At 40.4% G+C, this 27,780-nt stretch overlaps 1 protein-coding gene across 1 annotated transcript in view; it reads left to right on the forward strand.

Moving 5' to 3' along the window:
• MYH9 (myosin heavy chain 9) overlaps nucleotides 1-27,780 on the forward strand; it is a 73,249-nt gene that overhangs the window by 27,123 nt on the left and 18,346 nt on the right. Inside the window, exons 4-18 of the mRNA XM_065679155.1 lie at nucleotides 6,970-6,997; nucleotides 7,785-7,878; nucleotides 12,947-13,039; nucleotides 13,727-13,790; nucleotides 14,329-14,427; nucleotides 15,305-15,448; nucleotides 18,224-18,319; nucleotides 19,426-19,544; nucleotides 20,592-20,744; nucleotides 22,518-22,691; nucleotides 23,429-23,602; nucleotides 24,175-24,289; nucleotides 26,663-26,856; nucleotides 27,169-27,290; nucleotides 27,663-27,732. Coding sequence (XP_065535227.1) covers nucleotides 6,970-6,997; nucleotides 7,785-7,878; nucleotides 12,947-13,039; nucleotides 13,727-13,790; nucleotides 14,329-14,427; nucleotides 15,305-15,448; nucleotides 18,224-18,319; nucleotides 19,426-19,544; nucleotides 20,592-20,744; nucleotides 22,518-22,691; nucleotides 23,429-23,602; nucleotides 24,175-24,289; nucleotides 26,663-26,856; nucleotides 27,169-27,290; nucleotides 27,663-27,732 — 1,739 coding nt within the window. The remainder of the gene's footprint in view (nucleotides 1-6,969; nucleotides 6,998-7,784; nucleotides 7,879-12,946; nucleotides 13,040-13,726; nucleotides 13,791-14,328; nucleotides 14,428-15,304; nucleotides 15,449-18,223; nucleotides 18,320-19,425; nucleotides 19,545-20,591; nucleotides 20,745-22,517; nucleotides 22,692-23,428; nucleotides 23,603-24,174; nucleotides 24,290-26,662; nucleotides 26,857-27,168; nucleotides 27,291-27,662; nucleotides 27,733-27,780) is intronic.

A 27,780-nucleotide genomic window follows, 5' to 3' on the forward strand; every position in this document is an offset into this window, starting at 1 on the left:
AAGATGAGAACTCTGAAAAAAGGCGTAGCATTTTTGTTTTCAGAGAAAACAACCATTTGTCTTAATGTCTCTGTTCCTTGGGTAACCTGGACATCAGAAGCCTCGGGTCTGAGTGCTTTCAGAATTACTTTTCTGGTGCTGATGGAGCACAGTGCCTGCAAGTGGAGTGGTGTCAAATCATTATTCTAATGCAGCAGGTGTACACTGAAGGGGTACATTTTTTCCCTCAATTCATAGTCCCCAGGGAATCTATGTAGAAAAATATATTTAAAGCTGTTAAATAGCACCTGGCTTTCTATTTGGATCACAAATAGGATGTTTTCTAGGTCAAATTCTGATAGAACCTAGAAATTTCATTGGTGTCTAGAGCATGATGGCTGTTTTAATGCTGTTGTCTGAAACTTCTGGAATATGGTTATTTTCTAAAACTCAACCTGCTCAACTAAGAGACAGGAGAGGGAATAGATAGTGTGTTGGTAATGAATGTACTCCATCTCCTTTCTTATCCAGTTTCTCCACCTATTAGTGAAGGGCTCCTAATGGTTCACTGAACCTAAGTCTAGAAATCATTGTGCAGTAATTAAACCCTCCTTGACCTTCACGGATTAGTTTGCGAAGGAGCCCGTGCAGCTTGCACCTTGCTCATATGTACCTGGGACTTAGACAATCTCTAGTTTTGGTGTTTAAAGGAAAAAAACCTCTGAAGGATAGTAACTTTATGATTTTTATTGGCCTTCTTACATTAAGAGAGGAACTGGTGTTTGCTGTTTAAGACAAATCACTTGCTTCGTTGATCTTCATATGCATCTCAGGCCCATTTGTTATTCTCACAAGAAACAGTCCTGTACATCTCCTTCTATAACATATAACCTTGAAGTATTTAATTTGTAACTGCTGGATGTTTACATATTTCATAAGTTTCCGAACCAGTAGAACACCTCTGTTTTAACTTGCTTGGTCAAGTAGTCTTTCTCTTGTTGCTTAGTATTGGTCTGCTACACTGTGCTGTATATTGCACTGTCACAAAGTGCATCTTTATTTTCTATACAACATTCTCTGTTTGTTTACTGATTCAGGGATACTTGACTGACAGAGATTCTAAGATTTTGTAGAGGCACAGATGTCTTGTTCAACTTGCATGTAAAGGTCAAGTTATGTTTCCACTGAACCCAAAAGAATATAGCCTGTGGTTTCACTAGTTTCGAAGATTCATCCAGATTTCTGATGCAAAAGGCAGTGTTAAGTTGGGATACTAATTATGGAGGATTTTGATGGCGTTTGCATACTAATGTAAGAAAAGATGTAGGTAGCTTTGTGTTTTCTTAAGAAATGTCTTACATGCTTTGAATTACTTCAGATTTCTAAGTGCAGCTCTCAAAATCTGTGTCTCAAAATGTGGTTTTCAGTAGAACAAGGAGCTAAAAAAGTCTGTTGCCCACTTGTTTTTTAGTAGCTACCACACCCTTTTTGCTTCATTCCTGTAAACCAGAGCAGGAGGAATCTGGCAGTCCCTTTTGTAAATGGTTCAGCCCTTGCTGTCAGTCTCCCTGCAGTTCACTGTTTCAGTATCACAAGCTGCCTGAGCTTTTGCCGGCTGTATACCACTTTTCCTTTCCTGTCAGAACTTCATAAACATTTGTGTAACTTAAAATTACAGCCTAACTTGTTTTCCTGTTTTGCTCCCTCCAGATTCAGTTAAGGAATGCTAGAGAAAGGGGTATGGGCTCTAGTCCAAAAATGGCTTGGGGAAATAAATATTTGCATTTGACCCAGTAGGACATACTTCATTTTTTGGAATGAGATTTACTTTTCTCCTTGTGACTGTCCTGAAACTTCAGATAATCCTGGCACTGCAGTGTTCCTAACTCGAGCGTTGGGTTTTTGTTGTTGCTGTTTGGCTGGGGTGCTTTTTTGTGTGGTTTTTGGTTGGTTGGTTTTACCTTGAAGTTCTGTTATTGAGAGCTGTCTTAGGTGTGCTATGTTTCTCCTTCATTTGATTTCTTTCTCTTTTGTATTTGATGACAGGTTATTAGCATTTGGAAACTTCTCTATAATGTATTCTTTAAATGGTAATGCAAAACCAGGCTCTTTGGCTCTGTTCTGGTTCTCCCCTGGAGTGGTTTTGATCCTACTCACACCAGCATGTAGGTTAAAGCACCACTTGATTAGATTCCATGCCAGTGGGGTTGTTCCAAATAGTGCAAGTGTCAAGTGCCTGGGGTTCCTCCTGTGTTAGAGCCCTGAGGGAAGGACGTGGGTTGTAAGATGATGTTGAGGTCGGAAGAGAAGCTTGAGGAGGGACTGAGGAACCGAAACTACTGCATGGCTGAAGCACTTATGTGCATTAATGCTTGCTTTAGGTCATCTCTTACTTGTCGAGGCAACCAGTTGCCTAAGTTGGGGTAGAAGCATACATTGCGGTGCTGGGGGAGTAGTGCAGTAACGGAAACCTGGAGGGCCAGGCTGCTTGCTTCTGCCAGACACTGGTGGTTAGGAGGTGGGTGGTACCAGCCAGCTATGGTTAAGCTTTGAGCCTTAATGAGTCAGCTATAGGCAGGGGACTGCGAGCCAAGCCTTTGCCTTTCAGCTACACTTCCTCTTAGTTGCAGAGGTGATGTCACCAGTGTGTGAATGCTATAGTACTTCTCCTTTTATGGCGATGAACAGGCTTGAAACTGGAGTCACTCATGCAGAGGAAGTGGGTGATAAAGGCCTGCTTGGATGTTCTGTGACCGAGATGTGGAGCTTGATTCACACATTCCTCTCTAGCCTCCCAACCTTTTTCTTTTTCCCTACCCAAAACATCTAAAAACAAAATTCAGGATTCTGGAGTTCTGTTTATTTATCAATTATGCTAATAAATTCAACCACAGCAGTTCAGCATTCATTCAGATTTGTTGTTTTGCAGTAGAATATTTGGCTGAGGACTTCTTATGTACAAGATGTCTCTCTTGTGAAAACAAAATTTGGTTTAATTACGTTTGCAGTGTCCTGGAAGCAGTCTGAAATGAGGTCTTATTTTTGGACTGAAGAAACTCAAGAATGAGATATTATGGTTTTTTAATATAATAAAATTAATCTACTGATCCTAATATACCGTACTGCTGTATAGCTTAAATTTGAAGGATGTTTTACTTCCTGAGTTTCTGGATGCTTGAGGCTGCTGCATCTTATGATCACTTGAATACTATGGTGATGAGACCTAAAGAAGAGGCTAGATAAAAAGCTTTCCTCGCCAGCTGGTCTGAAATACAGAACTGTTGCTATAATTAACTAATGAGTTATTATTCTGGATTGTTTTTAATAAGTGACTCTGTTTAGGATTGAAAAGCAGATGCAGATTTCTTTTAATCAGGCGTTTCTTGATGGTGTTATTATAAGCCACTGAGTTTATGGTACCCAGCACATTCTCTTTTGCTGAGTAGGTTGCTTGCACAACTGACAATGGAGTAAAGGCAAGTGCTGACTGAAGTAGTGTAGTTACACCCATGCTGAATGATCCTTAAAAAACAAAAAAAGAGGCGTGGAGGTGGCCTTTTGTCTGGACAACTGAATTCTGATTCGTGATGGCACCAGTCAGTGTTGTATGGAGAGGAATATTGGCATTTAAAGCAGTTCTTAACTGGAAGCGTATCTAAGAGTTACGCTTTTGTATGCGTTAGCTCTTTGCCCCTTTGGTCGGCTCCAGTTTCCTGTTGCTCAACACATTATTGGAGTTGTCTGTCTGTACACAATTAGAAGAATTCCAGCTATCCCAATGACTGCTGCTTTGCAGTCCTGGGAAAGAATTTCCCCCGGATTGCAAACAGGAATGTTGCCTTTTATGGCTCTGTCTGCACGCTGCCGGTGACTTGCCCGCACTCGCAGGTACGTTCCTGCTGGCTTAAAGCAGAGGTGACTAACGCAGCTGCAGAGGGCCACCACGAAAGTATGTTGGGGGAGGAAAACGTAGTGCCGAGAGGGTTTTGAATGCTGTCTGTGACTTTTCCTGCCTGAGTACCTTTCAACACCTTCCTCTGTGTTTAAGGTGTGGAAAAATCCTGTATTTGCCCCTTTGGGACTTCCTCGGGTCACTCCAGGGTGCAGTTACTAACTTGCCTTACTGGAATGAGGCTCGAAGAGAGCTGCTCAACCAAATGTGACAAAACTTGTCATGATCAAAAAGCCTTTGGTGCCAAAGAGCTTCTTGGTATTACCTGATGTTGATTGTTTCTTTTTCTGTTGGGGTTTAACCCTCTGCTTACCAGCTTCTTTTTTTTCTGGAATAAGGATCTTCTGGAGAAGGGGGAATGGGTAGGAATTCAAGTGCTTGAGGTTTTATTGCCTGTCTTTGGAGCCCCAGCTCATAGTTCAAAGACCAGATCTGGCTACCAGGAATAAGGAGCGCCTTCCTTAGGGTCATCTTTTTTTCTTTTCCCTTCTTAATTTTTCTCTCAGATTGGCTGTTTCAAGAGCCTCTTGTACCTGAATGTGAACATAACCCTTTCTAGGACAAGTGGGCTGCTTTTTTATAGCCGAACTTTCAAAAGTCAGATGTTATTCAGAGGCACAATCTTGTCCTTTTGCATAGCTGCTTTGTGATGGAGAATGGCAACCAGGCAGTCACACTACCAAAGAATACATTACCTCAGGCAATCCATAAATGAGTCATTAGTTATTCCCCTGATCCACCCTCAAAGTGCCCAGTCACAAAGAGGTCTGGCATGCGCCTGCTGAGCCCTTGACCCACTGGGAACCTTGAATGGATTCAAGGGAGCTGGCTAACATGTACTCTTAGCCTGGCTCTCAGCAAAAAGGGTTCATATCTTAAAGGCAATGAATAAAATTCAGCACTTAAAGGAATATGCAATGCCAGTAAAGCTGCAGTATCTACTTCTGAATGCTCAAGAATTTGCCAGGGCAAAACCATTTGAGTGATGATTTTCTTCTGCTTGCTTTCTTCCAGACTTTAGGGCTAATCAGCTCTTTCTGAGAGCAGTATTAACAGGGATAAAGCAGATTATTTTCTTCTAATTTTTGTGCTCATCTGCATACAATCAGTTTTCAGTAAAGAAGCTTAAGAGCACAAATTGCCTGTCTGGTGTGTGAACCTAATGTTTCCATTATTGGTTTCAGAATGTTATGTAGTAACATACGTTAACATCATCGCTAACATAAGAGTATGTTAGTGATGATGTTAAGACTGAAACGCTAAATTCACTTGCAGCAGCAGTGTGAGAGAGTATAGATAGAGTTCAAGTACCTGGAACTATCTGACTATAAAGCCTTCCCTAATTACAGTTCAAAATCAAGTTTTGTGCTTATCTTGCGCAAAATGACTTGAGTGGTGACTCAGTTATATTGTATAGTACGCTGGTGGGGAGAGTAGTGAATGTTCTTCAGTTCTTTAAGATACTGGAGAGTAGAAAGAACCAGTGATACATATGAGGGCAGTCAACATCCATAAACATACTGATAAAGGTATTGCTGAAATAATATTTTGGAGCAATCCAGTGAATTGGATGTTTGAGTTGTGCTTTCTCTCAGAGATTAGACTTTGGTCCAACACAAAATTGAGGCCCAGTGTGGAAAAAGGGGAGAATGACAATAACTGGATGGAATCCAACTGTTATGTTACTGAGGTTCTAGGACTGGATGAACTGATTGTTCTTTGGTCTTGACCTTAAGCAAAAAAACCCAACAAAACAAACCTAGACCCACCAAACCAAAAAATAATATACACACACCAAACCCCCAACCAAACAAAAAACCCCACAAACCCAACAAAAAACCCCATCAAAACCAAACCCCAAATGGTTAACTTACAAGCTAGTGGGGATTTTGAGTTCAGTGACAGTCTGTCCTGTGAGTGCCCCATTAGCTCCCGTGGACTGTCTGTTAATGACTTGCTGTGCCCACGTCTGTTCCATGTGTGAAGAGGTCTTACTGTCCGTGTGATGAGTATAAGCTTCTAAGGCTATTCTGGTGTAGGAACAGGCACTCTCCAGTCTGCCCATTGCTCCCAGACGGTTTCTGGTGGCATGGAGGAAGAATAGGATGCACACTGTGGGGAGGAGTAGGACGACACAGGGTGGACCAAGGCAGAAGTAGGGGAGTGTGTTCACATAGAAATGGTGAAGGAGCAGGGGGATGAAAGCATGGTAGAAGGACTAGTCAGGGCTGCGTATGAGGAACTGGCATCATGGGTGAAAGCTGGAAAGAGATTAAAGATGTGGGAAAAGGTAGTGGTGAAGTGGCTTCGTGAAGTAAGTTCTGTAACTGGAAAGATCTTATCATCCACAGCTGGGAATTGAACACAGGGAATTAGTATGCCTACTGGTATGTCAACATGAAAAAGAAAAGGTTTCCGCTGTTACCAGTTGCTGTGTTAATGCAATAGGGAATGGTGCTACAAACAGATCAACTGTACAGGACTTGGGCTGCTCCTCAGTATTGCAGTTTTGAAGTCCATTCTGTGCAAAATAAGTAACAAAAATTTTTCACTATTTCCAAGGTTTGTTTTTGGGGAAAAAGCCTCTGATACAAGGTTTTGGTACGTTGATATTTATGATGGTTGCTGTCCTGCTTCCTCCCTCTTCTATTTCCTCTGCTCTGCTGATAAATTTTGTTAAGTCAGTATGGGCCCAGTATAATGGGGGGAGGAGGCTGAAGAGCAAGTACATCAAACAATATGTACATCAAACTGTAGCTCTGTGATAAAGAAATATTCAGGGGGAGACATGTATTGTTCATAGAGAAGTTGTAAATGTAAACAGTATTCTTTCTAGATGAAGAAAATTGCCATGGTACCATTATACTTTGGTATATGGTGAGAGGTTGGCGTCTGTTGTTGGAGAAGGGGTTACTTGGCCATATTTCTGAAGACACTTGTCAGAGTTTACTAGTTCTTGGTTTTGTTTTTGGTGGTGATTTCATTCTGACAGAGAAATTTAATTTTACAGTCTAACTACTTTTTAATTTTTATTCTAGATCGAGAGGATCAGTCCATCCTTTGCACGTGAGTATTTCCAGTTGTCAGCTTGACTAGATGTTAAAGTTTGTGGTTTTAAATTCTTGGGTGGAGGGCTCTTTTAATTGTAAGTGCTGGGGGTAAGCTTAGTAAATCAGGGAATAATTGAGAGTCAAGGCAGGTCCCACTACAGTTTCTCCAATATATATTTAATAGTGTTTATAAGAAGTGGAGGAAGAAGGGAAGTTTTGAAACAGCCCCATTGCTCAAATTCCTAAAGAAATGGAGCTTTTAAATGGAAAAGGCTTGGACAAGTTCTTCAGATTAGCTGCAGCTGTTATGTTTAAGTACATACGTACTGAGGAGGCTAGTAGAGTAACAGATACTGTTGATGCAGCAGTTTCTCTTCTAGACACAGCAGAATTGGTTTGCCCTCAGTTCTGCTTAAGGAATTAGTGTATTTCTTCTTCCAGTCAGAAGGCTTCCTTTTGAAAGATTCACTTCATTACCTTTCACCACTACCTCTACAACAGCCTTGGAATTATTCCTCGGGCACTTGGCAATCTTTGTATCCAAGTGACTAGGAAACACAGTTCTTTATTGCCTTCCCTCCTCCATGCATTGGTATGGAACCTGCACCCAATGGCTAACTGGCTGAGGGGTAGCCTGCAGCCCAGCTACACTACTCCTGCTTACCAGTACAACTTGTTTTTTCTTGGGTTTGAGGGAAGTGCTGCAATGGCTAGAACAAAGCTCTGTAGCCCTTTTAAGGTTAGAAATATGAGTATGTCTCCCTACGTCTTGTTTGTGAATGAATTACAGATTTTCTTTACAGAGGTGAATCAGGAGCTGGTAAAACAGAGAACACCAAGAAGGTCATTCAGTATCTGGCTCATGTTGCTTCCTCGCACAAATCTAAGAAAGACCAGGTAAGACCTAGATTTAATGATGCTTTATTGCTGTGCCTACTTTGGACAATACATATATATTGGCTGATGGTGGTAAAAGCCATATTGCTCAATAAAAGACTAGATACTAACATCTATTAAGGGACTGAGGAGGACAGTGAACTATGAAGCAATAAAAGTGTGCCAAAATTGCAAGCCAGGGAACATGGTTCTAAGTCGTAACTCCTTTGAGTTCAGTGGAGCTACAGTGGGAATAAACTCATCTGCAATCTCTTGGATTTGTGGGTGAGTGCATGGGCAAAAGACTGTAAATGAAGCATCACCCATACTGATCTTCTCACACAGATATATTGCTTATAACCAGTCTAGGCAGTTTTAAACTGGTCCTTCTGTGGAGTTGTCTCCTTTCTTCTGTACTTTTATGGATTAGGTCTGGCTATTCTAAATACACATATATAGACACAGAGTCTCAAAACTGGAGAATATAGTGATAGACTAGTGGACATCAGCTGGAAACTTTCAAATTGTAGGTAGAACATGAAAGGGGTGGAAAACAGCCAAGTGTTAGCACATGAAAGGAGGGTGGTGGTGATGGTGGGAGGACTTAAAAGATGTCTCACTTATATTTTTTTCCCCTCCCTCTCCCCCGATGGACTATTGCCGAATTCGTCAGTTGTATCCTCGTAGGTGAGCTGCACGTTTACTGCACGTTCTGCACCAGGAATGCGTTTTCTGTCCCATTGTGTGATTTTTTTGAGCAGCTTTTCACTCCACACCAATATCACTTTCTGCAGCTAAAACAAATCCATAGACAATTCACAATTTTTATTTTTTTTTTTGTGTGTGGTGCACAGTAATTTTTTTGTGAGGACGTTCAATTGGAGACTAAAGTAATATCAAGAATACTTGTGTTCTGTGCTCAATACTAGTTTGCATTTGAGTTTTTTCTTGCAGGATTTTCCCAGATACACCGTTCCAGAAGTAAACCTCCAAGGCAATAGTACTGGACCAGGCTTTCTTTTCTGGTGTTTGTGGTACTCCTAGTAAGATAAATGTAGTTATGCGTTTGGATTTCTCTTCCCTGCAGTGAGATGTGGCTGCAGGTTGCAAAGAAAGGTTGAGGGGAAGGCTGCCCTGCAGACAGGGTGTTCCAGGACCCTGAGCTTGTTAACCAGAGCTGAACACGTTGGAAATGTTCACTGATGAGCTGTGTAATGAAAGCCAGATGCCAAGTGTTGTCCGTGGTATCCCTACGTAAGAGTTTTCCTGTAGTAGCTTAATATGTAGGCATGTCTTATGCATGTAGAGTACATGAATTAGAAGGCATCTCTGCACGCAGGCATGCTATGTGTGTGTGCACATAGCAATAAGTAACTTCTGGAAACTAACCAAAAAAAAAAAACCTTCCTATGTGCCAAACTTTCAGACATATGAAGACTTTTTCCATGGTCTGTCAGTAGCTGTATTTAGAAACATTCTCCTTTTTTTCTTTTCTTTTTTTAAATGTGGAAAATAGAATCATGGGGTTGAGTTAAGTATTCTTCCACTGCTTATCCTTGAACAAAACTTCAACCACTAAGGCAAGCTGCTTAGGAGAATAAAACAGTCCTAAGCTGGACTGGTTGGAGATTTGCCCAAGTTTGATATTTATATTTTTTTGTTCCCCTGAGTTTTGATTATTCCAAAAAATCCTGCAGCTCCCATTTCCTCCAGTTTTGTGGCTAAACAGTAGCCACTGGCCTTAACAGAGAGGATTTAGAACTGGAGTCTTTGAATGTTAATTGGTAATGAGTGCTCTATGCAACAATTCTTTACAAACCTTAAACTTTGAACCAAGGTATGAGGATTTATGAAGATTGAATAAGTTAATTTTTTTGAGGATCTTGGGTGTACTGCTTATGCCTGATTTTTTTCCTTAGTAAAATATGGTAGCGTCAAACCTTTATGCTGCAAGACTAGGCACAGTGATAGTATAGAAACTAGTGTGCTTTATCTACCAGGAAGGTTTCTTGATTGTCATCTTTTAGAAGCTTTGCATGTAAACCCCTGTTTTTTCAAGTATCAGAGCAAAATCAGATTTGTGAAGTGGATTCTCAACTCTAGCTCTCTTCGTTTGGAGGTAGTGGCAGCTTCCACCGATCCCAGTGCATTAGTGTATTCAGCTAAATAGCTTCTAGCTGCATGGTGTGACTACTAAGCACATTAAGGCTGCTTTTAGGGCCTACTGAATCTAATTATATAAACACTTCTTTTTCATTTGCTGAAGCTTTATTTATGGAAGTTGATTGATGTTTTCCCATGTTTAGTCTCTGCTTCACTACTGACATCATAAATCATGTAATATTTTTTTCAAGATGAGAATGTTTGCAGAAAATCAGAAATTCATAGGTAATAGTTACTAATGCTTAATAATTTGTAATGAAGTTTAGGTTACTGATGATCTTTCTCCCCTTCCCATCCGACCAGCTCTTCTTGGGATTCAGTTATCCAAGAATCTCTCACATGACTGCAGAGAAGAATACAAAAGCAAATCCCTGATGTGAAATATCCAAACCCACAAAATCCCCCAAACACTCTCCCCGTCTTTTAGTGTTTTAAATTGTATGCTGTTATTTGTGATTTTCTCCATACTTGAAAAATAAATGGCTGGCAAAACTTCTACCTTGCATAAAAATAGTTCCGAAAAGTGTGTGAGATACAAAAAATTCAGAGTACAGGATAGCTGTCAAGGATTTTAATTGCTTTAAGTTGATGTTGTAACTTCAGAGCTGTAGCAAGAGTGTACTGCAGAGCGTGTACTGCCCAACCACAGGCTAACAGATTCAGTGGCTCTTGTTGCTTCTGTTTTCATGAGGAATATTATACATACTTCAAATGCATGCCAAGTATAAAACAAATTTGTTTCAGGTCAAGGAATAGCAATTACAGGTGTCAGAAAATTGGCAGCAGCTTAATAGGAACCTTAGAATTTCTAGAAAGCTTGTGATGGACAGCTCTGTGTTGTACTAGTTTTGCTTTGCAGAATTACACATTGTATAATAATAATAATAACAATGAAGTATTCTTCTTCAATGAAAGATGACCGTCAAAGTTTAAGGTAAAAAAACCCAAACAACAAACTCCACCAGAAAAATTTCTTTAAAGTTTTGAAGGTATGGGATTGTCCTTTTAATAAGAACTTATCTCTCCACTGTATAATGGTGCTGAGGCGAGTCATGAGAGCTAACTGATGACCTTTTCATACAGCTTTATATTGCTGTGAGTCTTAGCTGGCATTCTCTATGCATTGGTGGTTTCAAGAGACCTAATCACCTCTAAACTACAGTTTAGCAACTCCTACTTGACACTAGGTACTAAATCACACAAGTGTCCTCAGTATGGATTTCTATACACTTTAGATCTTTGTGTAGCTAAGCATGACCTTAGTTTTATTTTTAGCTAAATAAAATTGATTTGATGTCAGAACTTGACTTCTGATTAGAGGGAAAAGAATGCCTTTTCTTTTTTTTTTTTTTTTTCTTTTCTTCATATCTTCCCTCTTTTCCATAATTGGGTTGAAATGCTGTGTTGCTGGCATCTCCCACTTGCATAGTAACCGATTGTAGTAACAAAGTACTAGGACTTCACTGCAGGATGGGGAGTAGGAATGGGGTGAGGGAAGAGGGTTCCAACTTCAGTATATTTGCCAGAATGGGAGGGGAAATGTGACTTCCGTGCAGTTTCAAGGACTGAACCCTGATTTCAAGGTTTTCTCCTTAAAAAGTGATATACCCGTTCTGTTGTTAGAGAGCAGATGTCCCAGCTCAGGTTCCCTTCTCAGAGCTAACCCCTTTGTTACATGTACTTGACAGTGAATGAAAGTGTTTGCAGCAGCTGCCCTTGCTGTGTATGTGCAGTTCAACGGGAACTGAGGGTCTTTTTTGGCCTTGCGCTTTGCAAGCATGAAGTGAGGTAATTGTGGAAGTAAGAGATAAAGACTTGTATTTCTTTGTACAGTTTCTCATGTATCTTCCTCTTTTTTCTTTTTTTTTTTTTTTTTTTTGTTGCATGTATTTTTAGAGAGACTGTGTAAGGACTAATCTTTTTTATAATGCACTTTGAGAATGAATGGGAACAATTTTCCTTTAGAAATACCCTTAAATAATTTGCCCATAAATTCCAATTCTCACAAATCAAACTTCATTTCCATTCGTTACACACAGGAAGTCTTGAGTACTTACTGATAACTGCTATAAAGAGAAACATTAAACTGTCCTTTTGTGTCTGTTGAAGCTTTTTAGGTAATCCTGAAATATATAGAACTCCATGTTTTTAGCACAGAGGGCAAGTAATTTCTAAACCAGCCAGGGTTATATCTAGAGCCTGCAGGGAAACGTGTATATGCTCCAGTGGTGTAGTATTTGGCAGGGATAGAAGTTCTGAATTTTCTTTTCCTACAGCTCCAGCATTTTGTGTCCTTTAAGGGGAGGAGTGTGTGAATATGGCAGCAGAATGCAAGCGATCATGCAGTTTATGGGATACCACTAATTCTGGTTTTTGTGTGCCTCCTTACAAAGGAGTTTTTTGATTGTATTTTGGAAGATGTAGACTCTTAGTGCAAGCGTTTTAGTTTTGTTTAAATATCGGGTGTTTTCAGACTTAACATACTGCTAGCTGAGTTCAGGATTCTCTTGCAGCAGCAAGTTAGGATTTTGCTCACTCTTCAAGCCTAGATGGCAAGACACTTCTGGGATGATGGGCTTGGATGGTACCACTGTACCACTTGGAGGATACAGTGTTTCACTTTTATCCTGGGAAGTCTGTGGGATGTTATTGCCAAGTGGCTTTGAAGGGCTTCTTATTAGCACAAAGTAAGCACTGGAATACCCTTGTGTTAAGGAAGAAAATAAGGCATATTTGTGAAAGTTTCTGTTTTACCCAGATAACTACTGAGTCTTATTTGAAGGTTTAAGGGATCATCTCCTAAGGTTTAATATGGCTTTTCTGCAGCAGATGCCAAGCTAGCGTGAATTGAAACTTCAGCGCTGGTTTGACCCAAGGTAGTGTAGTGAACTGCTACCTGCTTTATTAATTTCCGATTTCTCTCTAGGGAGAACTGGAGAGACAGTTGCTCCAGGCTAATCCCATCCTGGAGGCCTTTGGAAATGCCAAGACAGTAAAGAATGACAATTCCTCAAGATTTGTGAGTATTACTATCCAAGTATTCTACACTTTCCAGAGGGTAGACTTGGTTTGCTTTTGGGTGAACTGCTGTCAGGGATAGGACAACTGTCTATGGGTGATTTCCTTCATAATAATCTGGGAAGTGAATTTCATTCATTGAATTATCCAGAATAGACCTTATAAACTTCTGGAATGAGGGAACCAGACCCTGGGCCAGGATCATCTATGCTGATTTTTATTGTAAGTTTGTTGCAGTCAGTTTTATCCTGGAGAACAAATGCTGGTTCTTCTTATTTTTTTCTTTTTTGGCTCTGGAGAGCCAAGGGCAGCATCTGAGAGGCAGATGGGTGAGCTAGAGCTGGTACCTAATGAAAACAGTTGAAACTAAGATTGAGGGAGGTAGAACTGCCTAGATCATATAGCACATGAAACTGAAGGGACCCTGGTTACACTGAAGCGTAATGAATTAAAATTGCAGGGTGTCTGAACATCAGGTATGTCTGAAAGTGTTTGGTGTCTTGTTTGTTAAACTGCTGTTGTGATTGTCAGGCATTGCCTATTGGCTGATCTGATGTTTTGCTGAAAACCTGCCTGACCAGTTCTGAATTTCTTCTCCTGGGTTAAAAAGAGAAGGTTTACTTTTGCTGTTTTCTGCTGTTACCAGATAGAATGAATACTAATTTTAATATTATTATCTTCCTCTTAGGGCAAGTTCATCAGAATCAACTTTGATGTCAACGGTTACATTGTTGGAGCCAATATTGAGACCTGTATCCTTTCTGCAACCACTGAAAAGGGGAAGTTGAAGGCTGTAGAGGTGGCAGTAGTGGTACCTAGCAATCTCTTCACAGCCGGCTTTCTGTGGTCAGGTTGAGAAAGTTGTTGGAAGCACTTAAATTGATGCTAGCAAGATTGCTGTTGTAGTCTCTTGTTTCTTTGTGACCTTTTCCACCATGGTGGAAATATGAATGAATGCATTCTAATCTTAAGAAGCTGAAATGGAAGCATAAACTGTGATAAGATTAATAGCTTTTAATAAGCCATTCTTATTTCTGTCCAAGGCAAGAAGAGATGAATGGCCACTGTCTTTCTTGTTGTTAATCAGTTAAGTCTTTTATCATAGCCATTGTTCAGAGGCTGGCAGAACTGAGACCAGAACCTCAGTAGGTTGTTGGCTGATAATGACTGCTAAATCAATACCCCTGTTAATTGTTATGAGGAGAACAGCAGGTAGTACAAGTTGTTTATTTCCTGCCATAGAATAGGAAGTGATCTGTATATCCTGATATATGCCTTGACTCTCTGAAGATCTGCTGGAGAAGTCACGTGCAATTCGTCAAGCCAAAGAGGAGAGAACCTTCCACATCTTTTACTACCTGCTGTCTGGGGCAGGGGAACATCTGAAGAGTAAGTATAATTTTGTTGTAGCTATGGGGTTCCCTCATCACAATGGCAAGGTCCAAAACTCCTATATGCTAGGATCTGTTCCTTCATAGTTTAGTGGCTCTACCTTCCAGGTACTGTCACCCCTCCTCCACTTCTCCCATACACTCATACATCATGCTGCCCTCCCCCTGCACTTCCCAGTTCCTGAAAACTTGCTTCTCTGGTTCCTTCCTGCACTTGTCTCCTTGCCAGCAATGACTCTACGCCCTTCCTTATCTAAATCACTGTCCCGTGTTTAGTCTCGTCTTGCATGATGTAAACCTTCTAGTGCAGGAATGGTCCTACTGTGATGTGCTCAGCATTCAACTGAATGGAGCAAAGCTGCCAGTACCTAAGCAGCTTTGGAAGTCTAGGATCCTAACACATCTAGCTTTAATACCTCAGCCTAGCAATTGGGGTCCATGTTGTGCAAGAGATGCAAATTGATCTGAAGGAAGGATAGGTGAGAATTTTTCTCATATTTGCTACTGTTTAAGAGCTATGTATAAATTTCCACCTGACTTGAAACAAATGAGGTGTCTGAAATGAAAGGCAAATTTACTTTCAAATTAATCCCTGCTTCTTATAGCATTAGGACATAATGATGATTGACATTCCTTTGGAGAAGTAGTCCAGAGGAGGAATTAGAAAGAAATAAAGCAGAAAACCTTCAGTTTTGTCTAAAATACATTAAACGTTCCACATGCAGTTAAATTGGGCTTGATCCCACATTCATCCAGCAGCTGCTAGCATATGCAAATCAGAAATTTGATCTCAGTGGTAGCTTGTTGTCCATTAAAAAAAAGGGAAAAGTAAAAACTAAATACCACTGTAACTTCTTTCTCAATTCTTTCCTAAGCTGATCTGCTGCTGGAGCCTTACAACAAATACCGCTTCCTTTCCAATGGGCATGTTACAATCCCGGGTCAGCAAGACAAAGACATGTTTCAAGAGACCATGGAGGCAATGAAGATCATGGGCATCCCAGATGAGGAGCAAATAGGTATAAAACCTCTGAAGGGCCTGAAAATGCAAGGAAGCGAGAGAGCGAACAGATCATATCTCTGGACCTTTTTTATTCTGGGGTTCTTTGTTTGGGGTTTTTTTGTTGGTTTTGTTTTGTCTGATGTCTGTTTCCACACACCACACCACCTTCCCCCAGTGAACAATGTGCAAGTAATAAACTTAGTGGCTTTGTAGTGACCCGCCTCTGGATCTACCAGCAGAGTTTCAATTTATACAGTTAACATTAGAAGTCAGGCAGCTAATGAAAACATGCTTCTGCTCTCTGTTTTAGTTCTCAGTCTGAGGGCTGTATAACAGTTTAAGAATAGCACATCCAAGATAAAAGAAACCCCTCATTCTCTTGTGCAATGCACAGCTTGTGTGCTCCCCCTATCCCTAAGCAGTGGCTCTAAAATATCTAATACAGCCACTGCTGGATTAGTACTTTGCGAATGGCCTGGTCATAGTGCTTTTCTTTCCAGCTTAACACTGAACTGCTGATCAGAAATTAATATTGTCTGATTCTGGGAGCACAGTACCATGGCAGTGAAGCTAGAATCAAATGCAGCCAGCACAAAGTGCAGTGATACGTATTTACCAGAGCTCTGTGCCACCTCATTCATGATCTGCTTCACTGGCTGGGAACCAGTGTCCTGCAAAATATATAGTTTCTATATATATAAATCTTTTAAAACTAGTACTGTCTTTTTCTCTACACTGAAGCAAGCATTTGTGGTGGTTTGAGGTCACCACCTCCTCTGCTGGAGGCTGCAGCTCTTGTTGCTGTAGGAAATGTGTGCCTTTGCCTTAACTATTGCTTTTCACAGTCCAACGTGCTATAAATCTATGCTGTCATTATCCACATTTTAATACACTTCCTGGTATCTTGAATCATCTGAGACTGAAACTGCTGCATGGAGGTGAAGAGAAATTTGCATAGACCAAATAAAAGAATTGGCAGACTAATTTATTGTCAGGATGTCCTGCTATGCTCCGTTTTTTTGAGTTGGGTTTTTAATGTATGCTCTAGGGCATGTTTTTGCTGTCACGTAGATGATCTATTGGTTCCAGCCACTGCAGCAAAGATAACTTTAGTGTTTTGCATTTGCTGTTCAAAGTGTAAAGTGCTCTAATGTTCTTTATAGGCTTAGAAGAATAATATGTACAGTAGCTGGCTGGATGGTAGGCTTCCTTAGTTTTGATGTGATGTCTAAGCACTAACTATCCTTGTTTATGAGTCAATGTCAAAGTAAGTGCCAGGACTCCAGATTCAGCTGTCAAACCACTGACTTTCATAATATGCTACTAGGAACTTATATTTTTCTTCTCTGTGAGTCCTGAGGTAGCATGTATGGAGCCTCTGTTTGCTCTGCTGTCAAAAGGATATTCTTTTAGAGCAAATGGTTCTCTAATAGGATCCTGATATAACTCCAGATGTCAACTAAGCACCACACAGTCACTCACTCTCTCCCTCCTGGTGGGGTGGGGGAGAGAATCAGAAGAATAAAAGTGAAAAACCTCCTGGCTTGAGATGAAGACAATAAGTAAAGCAAAAACTGTGCACACAAGGAATTTGGTCACTATTGCCTGTGGGCAGGCAGGTGTTCAGTCATCTCCAGGACAGCAGGGCTTCATCACACGTAACAGTCACTTGGGAAAACAAATGCCATCACTCCAAACGTCTCCCTTCCTACTTCCCCCATATTTATATTGGAGTATGAAGCCATGGAATATCCCTTTGCTCAGTTGGTATCAGCTGTCTTGTGTACCCCCAACCTACTCGCTGTTGAAGTGTTGTGAGAAGCAGAAAAGGCCTGGACTCGATGTGGGAACTGCTTAGCAGTGACTAAAACATCTTATTGTCTTCCCAGTGTATTCCCAACACTGTTTTCAGCACAACTCCCAAACATGGCCCCATAGTAGCTACTGTGAAGAAAATTAACTCTCCCAGCCAAAACCAGCACAAACAGGTAGAAATTAGGGGCTGAGAAAACATCTGTGGTACAAAATCCCCTTGGCAAGTGACTGGCAGTTTGCTTTGCTCAAAGCGACTAGAAGCTGTTATGCAATAGGTTTTGATTAATATGTGGTGAAAACTGAATTGATGCTATGGTATTGAAAAATGCCTTTCCTCTTCTAGTATCTGATGATGCTTTTGTAGCATGTACCATTTGAAGAGTATGAATATATCATTAGCAATAGGTGGGGTGATTCATCAGGGAATTAGTAATAGTTACGGTACAGGCACTTTTGCCCACATCCTGCTGCCCTTCATACGTTCTGATGTGTCTGTATGGACTGTGGACCTTGGTTAGAGAGCTGAAAGCGATACAGGGTTAAAAGAATAAAATCCTCCTCCTTTTAACTGATAGTGCTCTTAACTGTCTCTTTCCTGTGTTTTAACAGTAGTTCATTGAGGAAAATTGAGTATTGACTTCATTGAGTGAATTTGGACCCTTATCAGGAAATAATTTTTTTTATCAAAAAATACAGATGTTGGAAGATGGCATATTATCCTCAATCTTATCTTTCACTTTGCTGTAGTGATGTTGAGAATAGCTAAATCTCCAGGCTGCGTAGTCTTGCATAGGGTAGATAGGGTGTGTCCTGTGTCCTGAATGACAGTCATATAAGGTAATTCCTCTGATGCTTTTTCCCAGAACAATCTTTGGGATGTTGAGAAGGGCCTCTTAATCATGTCAGGAAGAACAAATGGGTCATATCAGGGCTTTTGGTGATGTCTTCCACTAAGCTATTATTATTATTTTAAAAGGTCTGCTGAAGGTTATCTCCGGTGTTCTTCAACTTGGCAACATAGTCTTCAAGAAGGAGCGTAATACAGACCAAGCCTCTATGCCAGACAACACAGGTAACTAATCTCCTCTCCATCCCACAAAAAAAAAAAATGCAGGAAAAGCCCCTACAGGAAGTTCTTGCAAGTAGAAGAATGTATTACAGTATGTAGGGAATGCTGGAGTCCTGTTTTTCTGTAAAGTGATTTGTTAAATTAGCTGCCATGCTCCTTCACACAAGTGCACACTGTTTTGCCAGGCATGTGTTTGCAGCCACAGCCACCCACGGGCGAGAATGTGGCACTGTTCTTGTGATGGGGCTAGGCAGGAAGTACTTGTGATGACCAAATGCAAAGAATTACTCTATTGGAATATGGTGTGTATGTGTGTGTTAGCCAATCTAGGAGTAACTGCTCCTACAAACCTACATTATCAAACTTTAAGGAATGTTCTTTGCTGACTTGGTAGTTAGATGTGTAGCTGTAAGAGTAAGATAGATAGTTTTGTGGTGGGTGTAAAGATTGTGTACTTATTTTAATTGCACTGCCTATTGTTGTATGTGTAAATAGTACCATGTTTCACATAATAGAAGGAAGACTTAACTCTTATAACTTTGTTACAGACATACTGCAGAAATATAAGAGGCTGCTAATATATCTTTTTTATATTTTTGGCTATTATTATGGAAAATATGCTCTAAGTGGCATTTTGGGGAGGAGAGTAAACCATTTTGGTTTTGGATCTTGAATCTGAAATACAGAGTTGCCTCAAAGACTGATCAGTACATGAAGACAGAACTGTTAGCTTAAGAAATCTATTACTTGGCGTAGCTTTAAATTGATTACAGGCTATGAACTTTGTAAAGCTTCTGTGTTATGACTTAATGGTATGAGAGTGTCATTTCAAATTTACTCTTGTGGCTTCAGGAGAAACTCAACCTGTGGTATGGTTTGCAAGGGTTTAGGGTTTTTTTTGTTGTTGTTGTTTTTTGTTGTTTCTTTTTTTTTTAAGATACCCTTTTTTATCTCATCAACCTGTTCTTTATTTAACTTTTTTTTGGGGGGGAGGGTGTTTAAAAGCTCTTGGGAAGGCAGTTGCAGGAATGTTTTTCTTTTTCTCTTGTTTTGTGTGAGAAAAACCAAAGAACATTCATCTTTTTGTTGTTTCTTTTGACCATCTTTAGCTGCTCAGAAAGTGTCTCACCTTTTGGGTATCAATGTGACGGATTTCACTAGAGGCATCCTGACTCCTCGCATCAAAGTTGGGCGAGATTATGTCCAGAAAGCTCAGACCAAAGAGCAGGTATGCATTCTCTAAAAGTGAGCTTGTACTTTAGTCTTTAATCTTGCCACTACAAAGCTAACAAATATATTAGAGGTTTCTGTAGCTTTTAATAACCATCTTTATGACTGCAAGGTATGGCTACCACACTTGAATAATGTAGCAAACATATTGTTTCTAGTATTTGCTCACTTTATTTGTATGAAGATAGAAAACTGGCTGTCCCAAGGGAGTGTTCCTTCAGTGCTGTAAGGTGACATTTTCAAATTGTTGTAATACAGAAAGCACCACTTCTGTATCGTACATTCTGCATGGCACTTCTGACTAGGTCACCTACTAGGGTGAAAGAATTTGCTGCTCGGCCTTCAAATGGACTGTAAGTTTTGTAACACTCGTAAGTCAGGTTGTGTTCAAAATGAAACCTGACCAAGGAGCTAGTGGCCTCCTGAACGGAGGAAAGCCCCTGTGCTTACTCACTGCATGGCTTCTTTATGAGCGTGTTCTTATTCTCAATGTAAATAAACATGTCCACATAACATTGAAAGGTTTAGGAAGAGCACAAAGTCTGGAAATAATCACAGGCTGCTTTTCCATGCTGCCTTTCAATTTTGATACTTAATTTCTTACTACACATAGTATTTCTGTGTCATCACAGGAAGGGTATTGGCATGAGGGGGAGGGATTTGGCTTCAGAAATCCCAAGTTACAAAAGAATTTAAATGCTTTTCTTTGGGCCTATGAAACATGCTGTGTTACTATAGTTTTTGGAGGTGAGTGGTCATAACTTTTCTTTCTTGAATACCAGGCATTGGTTTCTCCAACAGGCAGGATCCTGAAATTTGGCTTTCACACACTAATTAAGACAAATTCTTCGCTCTTGTTTATGGGGTGTCACTGTGCCATCAGCTTTTCATTGGGAATAACATCTGAAGCTAAGCTTTTTCAGTGAGTTTGATGGAGAGAAAATATCAGCCTACTGCTGGGCCATTAGATGCCAAAACAGTGTAACGTGTGCCTTTCTTTGGATATATAATATAACTCCTGATTTTTTACTTTTTTTCTGTTTAGGCTGACTTTGCCATTGAAGCGCTGGCTAAAGCCACTTACGAACGTATGTTCCGGTGGCTGGTTATGCGGATCAACAAGGCATTGGATAAGACCAAGCGCCAGGGTGCATCCTTCATTGGAATCCTTGACATTGCTGGCTTTGAGATCTTCGAGGTAAGGAGATGTCAGGTCCTTGCACTTGGTGCAGCTTACCATGGAGCAAAGACTGCTGAAGGAATGGCTTTGAAACTGGAAAAAAGAGTTTGGTTTTGGATTGGGGATATATTCTACTTCTGTTCCTAGCAATCTCTGCTGAGTGAACTATCAGATAAATTAATAGGTGCTCATTGTATAGTATTTTATGTATTCTGACAAGAAAAATTACCTATTGCTGTGTATTCTGCTGTTTACATCCTTTTTGGTATGTGTATTAGAAGTACTTTAATTTCACAGTTCCAGGTGTTCTTAATTCCTTATAGCTCACAGCTTTAAAGTTTGCTAACCTACAAAAGAAGTCCTTTACAGTGTCATCACTGGATCATCACTCAACTTAAAATTTTATGTCACATTAGTCTGTCCTAAAACATGTAAGGGGTGACCCACTGAAACCTATTACTGTCATTAAAAATTGTTAGAAATGGTTTCTTCTTCCTGCTGATGAGTTTTGGGAAAAGGCAAAGGCAGGGTATATACCAGATCAGATCCAGCATAAATTCTGATCTGTGTATGCTCCTTTCTGCAAAGAAGCCTGAAAGTCGAGGATCAGAGTGTGGTTTCACATACAGCGAAATGGATTTAACAGCAACTCCCTGATGCAGAAAAGGAGCGAATTTGCTCCTTTTCTCCTTTTCTGCTCCTGGCTGCAATCACTTGTACTAATCACCAATTTACGTCTGTGAAAAATGCTTCTTAGGGTGTTTTATAGTTGAATCAGTCTGCAAAGGGGACTCTGAGCGTAAAAACTGATGCAAGATAAATGTAGGTGAGGAAGAGCTGAAGGGAAAGTTGAAGGTGAAATGGAAAAGAGGGGAAGCGGGAGCTCCCCCTGTAGGTGGCAGTGAACTGTTAGGAAAATCAGGTCTAGGAAGCACTTAGTCTGAAGCAACAACAAGCTGCCATCAGAAAAGAACTGTCCTGTCATTATCCCAGCTAGGCAGCTCCTATCAACCTATTACACTGGATCTAGTTCAGTGCAGCTGCAAAATGAATTGGACCAATTTAAAAAAGAAAATCAACTTTTTTGTGCCTTAGTTTTTAAATTTATTAATGACTTTATTCTTTTCATTGCCCCTCTGATCATGGTTGGTTTCGTAGTTGCTGAATCTCATGAAAAGGACAGGAATGGAAATACATTTATAGGAGTTACTGAAACATGGAAGAAGTGGACCACTCTCTTTAGGAGCTGCATTATATTTAGTGTGGTCTAACATGAAGATGCACTGTCATTATTAATCTTGTCCTTACAGTTTGAAGAAATCTGAAGATAAAGAAATTCCCCTAATTTTCCTTCATCTGATTTTACATATGAGGATTAAAAAGGGACTTTCCACTCCACATGCTTTTAGGAATTTGTCTTCAGGCTTCTGTTGCTTCCTCTTCCTATGAAGAGGACTTGCCAGCTCTGAGTTTGTGAGAAAACTGGAGTCTTTTCTGTTCCCAAGTGAAGTGGCTGCAGTAATTCTTCTGCTGTTTGTAACTAAACATTCTTCGCAAAGCCTGAGGAACAGAGCGCATGAACTTCCCTAGGGATTGCAGCAGTGATGCAGTGGCACATGACTGGAAAGGCAGTTCATAAGCAAATGGGTTTATTGACATTGGGCTGTCCACCCCACAGAGAACACTAGCTTAAGTTCCTGAACTATAGGTGTGATTTTTCCTCTTAAGAGAGTAGTAGGTGTGTCTTCAAAAGCAACTGTTCAAACATCTTTCTACCTTTTTCTTCTTCAGCTGAACTCCTTTGAGCAGTTGTGCATTAACTACACCAATGAAAAGTTGCAGCAGCTCTTTAACCACACCATGTTCATTCTGGAGCAAGAGGAGTACCAGAGGGAGGGCATAGAGTGGAATTTCATTGACTTTGGCCTGGATCTGCAGCCCTGCATTGACCTCATAGAGAAGCCGGTAAGCTTGTTGTTCTGCCATCAAGCAGCAGGAAATGGCTGCACTAATTTTGCCATTGAGGACATAACCTCTACCTGTAGACTGGAAACTAGCTTTCTAGCTTTTGTAATCCTCTACTGACGTTGTGGTACGCTTAGAAGCGGAAGTGAACAGCTTCCTCTTTGCCTTGAAGTGTGCCACCAATAAATCTGTTAGTGTCAGTTCTGTAGGTAATATGGCATGAAAATATATCTAATGAGCCACTTTTTCCTCTCACAAAAATTGTCTTCATTTGTGTAGATCTTTCTTACTTAACTATAAGTGTGATGGGAAGCTGCAACTATCTCTTGCTTTCATTCTGCCCTAATGAAACTCAGAAAACTATGAATTTCATAGTAGATGTAAGTACTAGTTTGGGAGATGCTCTTTGACAGTCTTCTGTATTTAGACATCTGAAAATCTGGCAAACAGTGTGATACTGTTCCTTCTATTAAAAAGATTTTTTTTTTCCATGTAAACCAGCCTAGACGAAAGTTATGGAAGAGACATTCTCATAAAAATGTGCAAAATTCAGATGGGGATTTTGAAGAACTATTAACAGTTTATTAGTGTAGAGCTAGTAGAGCTGATACCAAACAACAGGTGAATATAATGGGGAGCAGGCTTAGGTATCCTTTTATTTCCTCTAGTCATCTAAATGTCTTAATTATTGGTGTAGTTGCATATTTAATAATGTTTTGATGTTTCCCTTCTTTAAGGCTGGGCCTCCTGGTATCTTGGCCCTGCTGGATGAAGAGTGCTGGTTCCCAAAAGCAACAGACAAAAGCTTTGTGGAAAAAGTTGTACAAGAACAAGGCACCCACCCCAAATTTCAGAAGCCAAAACAGTTGAAAGACAAAGCTGACTTCTGTATCATACATTATGCTGGCAAGGTAAAGAATTCAGAGCTAAAATGTGAACATTGAAATGTCTGCTGTTATTTCCTAATGCGTAGCCACCACTTAGGAATGGCTGCTTACCAAAACATCTGCCTATGGGAAACCAGTGGAAGATTTAACAAAGTTGTTCCATTTGTTGTGGACCTTAAAGTGCCTTAGGGGATTTGCCTGCAAGTTATATATGAACAGTTGACAATGTCAAACTGACACCAATTTAAATTTGTTCTCTGTGGCTTGGTGAGACTGGAGGTACTTTTCAGAAACCTTGCATCAGACTTCATCACCAAAAATGATGATGCGGTTGGCTTCTTGTGTCACGCTCTGGGTGGAGCAAACTAGCATTACAAATCTCTTTACTGACAAAACAGAACATGCAGCTGTTTTGTTAGGGTTTGAAATTTGTAGGTATGTTTGCTTGGATAGTAAATCCAAGAATGATCAGGTGATCTGTTGTTGATTGTGCAACCTCAGTGCTACTTTTATAGACTTTGCAGGACCTCAGTGCATGTTGAGCTGCAGAAAATCCCCCCCACCCCACAGTTTCTTGATGTATTTATCTTCTCCAGGTGGATTATAAAGCAGATGAATGGCTAATGAAGAACATGGATCCACTGAATGATAATATTGCTACTCTTCTCCACCAGTCATCGGATAAGTTTGTATCTGAGCTGTGGAAAGATGGTATGTAATTAAACTTAATCTCTTTGGGGTTTTTCTCTTGTTTTATGTGGGAGAGTTTGTTTGATCATCAAAAGTCTGTGATGAGCTGTGTTGCTTTTTTCCTGAAGACTAAGCCATCAAGATGAGCATCATCTGGAACATCCTTTGCTTAGATCATGGTATTGCATTAAAGGTTCTCTGTAACTCAAGAGAAAGGTTCACTTGCATCAACTTATGCTAAGCTTGCTGCATATATAGCAATTATTTCTTGAAACCAAGAATGCCAGGATAAAATATGAATATACCATTATGCCCCAGCAGCTTGCATAGCTGCAACAGTCAAACGCAAGATCTGAGGTTGAACCTGTGTTTTCAGTCCTGCAGCTAGTGTATTCTTTCCGCAGTGCTGTTCAGTTTTTTACTTTTATCTTCTCTGAGTTTATCTGCTTTTGAGTCTTACTGTTGCTGTCACTTTCTGTGGTAGGTTTTCTTTGACGTCTCTGTCTGTTGCAGAGATGCAGAACGTTCAGAGAGCCTATTTCTATCAACACTTTCCTATTCTTCATCTAGAACCAGGTGACTGAGAAACCCGGCTGTTGTGTCATGTGTATTGCATCCTAGAGCCATGCAAGAAATGCTTCTGTTAACTTCTCTTTGTCCCTCTGTCATACCTGCTTGTCTTTCTTGTTCATTTCCTTTGCTTTGTGCTAGTAGCTCCTCACGGACTTTAAAGCAAAAGTAAAACTTGCCTTGCGAGTGGATACAAATAAAATATAGACATACTCAGGTGCTAAAGGTTACTCTTAACAGCTAAAAGCAAATCCCTGTCAGCTGTTTGAATGCAGAGCTAGTAAGGCTGTATTTCTTGCAAGATTTGGAAGGATGATTTCTGTGACTAGGTTTAAACTGAAATCCAGTTTAACATTATTCTAGTACTGGGATTTGACTTTGGCTGCTGATAGTTTAAACTATCAGCAAAGTTAGTTTGGCAAAGGAACTTGTACTGCATGAAAAATGGCTGTCAGCAAGTTGTGCCTAACAAGGCCTTTGCTTTGTGTGGCTCCTTTCGGACTTGAAATGTCAGCTCAACCACAGCTTATAAGTTCTCATTTATTGTTCTTAGCTGAATCTTCAGTTGCAAGTGACTGTCCTCTTTGCTATCTTGATGTAGACTGCAGGGCTCAAGATTTTTAAGAGGATTGTTCCAGCTGTAATCTGGGACACTCTTCTGTGGATTTCCCTGTGATGTCACCTAGTAACATAACCTTCTTCTGATAGGACAACCTTGACCCTATTCTAACAGCTGCTCTAGAATTGAGCAGTTCTAAACTGATACTAGCTATAAATGAGAGCATCCTTTCTTGTTTCTTCTTTTGTAGGGGTTTCTCTTAGCAGTTTTTTTTTTAATCAGAAGCCAGTTGAGCAAAAGTTTGATATATTTTCTGAAGTGAGGATTGGGAGCCTGAGTTTAGGCATCAGCCAACCACTAAAGGGAAGCAGTAGCTTGAAAACCCTTAATAAAGATGTACTGGGAGTGTGAAAACTTACAGTGCTGCAGTTGGTTTTGGTTGGTTGGGTGTATCTTTACCTCCATGTAGAAGAGCAATATGAAAAAGTAATGGTTTAGTTTCTTCTTGCCCCTGCTACTCTCAGATTTAACTGGCTTCTATTGAAAAAAGATCTGTGGAGTCCATCCATCAAGGTGATAGCTTCATCAGTGATTGGATGTCACTGTGGCATAGTGGAGAAACTGCTGGGGCAGGGAATTCTGACTTTCTCCTAGTGATATTGTGTATGTCTCTCTCATAGAATACTTGTACTCCGAAAATAACTCAAACAGTGGTATCTTGAGGTTTGGTTTGTGTCTTGCCTTTCACCATGTTTGCTCAGTTTACAAGTAGACTTGCTTCTTCTGATCACCGGTCATGGCAGCTCTGCCTGTAATGCAAGAGTGAAGCTGGGCTTTTTCTCTAACTGTGGCCTCTTCTGGGTCAGAGTTAACTAGCTGTAGACTCTAGTTAACAGACTCTGCTGGGCCAACAGCTAGAACTCTTGGTTTGCTATTTTTCATTGTAACCTGAGCAAGAAGAAGCATTTGAAACTCACTCCTAGATTGCTCTTCCAGAGCTGCCATCCAGAGCATCAGTAGAATATATTTGGGAGTAAGTTTGACTCCATCACTCATACTTCCTGTAGTGAGCTGTTGCTTTTTTTTCCTTCCTGCTCCTATCCCTGCACAAATCTGTACAGGAGTCAACATCTGTGTAGAGATGAAGCAAAAAGGATCCTGCAGCTCCTCTCATTTATCCCGTTCTACCCAGATGTTCTGTGTACATTCCAAAGCTTCTTTTGTTTGTGGCAAAATTTTAATGCTCCCTCTTGTGCTCTCTTTAGTTGACCGTATTGTTGGGCTGGATCAGGTAGCTGGTATGTCAGACACAGCACTGCCAGGGGCCTTTAAAACGAGGAAGGGTATGTTCCGAACAGTGGGACAGCTCTATAAGGAACAACTGGCTAAACTGATGGCTACGTTGAGGAACACCAACCCTAACTTCGTCCGCTGTATTATCCCCAACCATGAAAAAAAGGTAAAAACAGTTTCAACAGTAACTTCCTGGGGTATGTAGCTGGGTTTGCTATCTTTTGTCAGGTTTTAAAAGAGATTTTAAAAAGGTCTTGTTTCCTCAGAATCTCTCTTTAAGGTCATCTTAAATAACTGTATACTTCCCAAAATCTTGGAGACTGATCTTTTGGCTCTTTTTAAGCTGGCATAAAAGTTTTCAAATGCTTCTAACTGGAAAAGAGAGAACTAACTGCTTTACAAAAAAGGAGGAGGCAAGGGATAAACCCCTTTTGTACAAGCTTCGTGGTATTAATAAAATACGCCTTTTCGTCACCAGGCTGGAAAACTAGATCCCCACTTGGTCCTTGACCAGCTTCGCTGTAATGGAGTGTTGGAGGGAATCCGTATTTGTCGTCAAGGTTTCCCCAATAGAGTTGTGTTCCAGGAATTCAGACAAAGGTGAGGCCTAGAAAAGAATCTGAAGCAGTCTTTACCTTTGCAAATTGCAAAAACTGGAGTATTTTATTGCAGTGGGATTGCCACTCTTTTCAAAGGCAAACACATCTGGCCGTTGGTATTTCCTGGCACAAAGCCTCCCAAAACCACCTTTGACTTCTCTAGTAAGCGTGTAGTTAAGGTGAGGCACAGAGGGAGCCCATCCAAGACTGCTGCTTCATACTCTGTTGTCTAGAGATACAATTCTTTTTCTTCTAATAAGACTGTAAATTGTCAAATTCCAAATGGCATAGGAATCCTTTACTGATTTTTAGTTTTTGTTTGTTGTTGTTTTCAGATATACTTGTGAGTAGTCTAATGCTTTTTCTTCTTCAGATATGAAATCTTAACTCCAAATGCAATTCCAAAAGGATTCATGGATGGAAAGCAAGCTTGCGTGCTGATGGTAAGACATCCCAGAAACTCTACTTGAATATACTTTGGGGTGCGGTTT

Source organism: Lathamus discolor, chromosome 1 (assembly GCF_037157495.1).
Source record: "Lathamus discolor isolate bLatDis1 chromosome 1, bLatDis1.hap1, whole genome shotgun sequence".
In the NCBI taxonomy this organism is placed as follows: domain Eukaryota; kingdom Metazoa; phylum Chordata; class Aves; order Psittaciformes; family Psittacidae; genus Lathamus; species Lathamus discolor.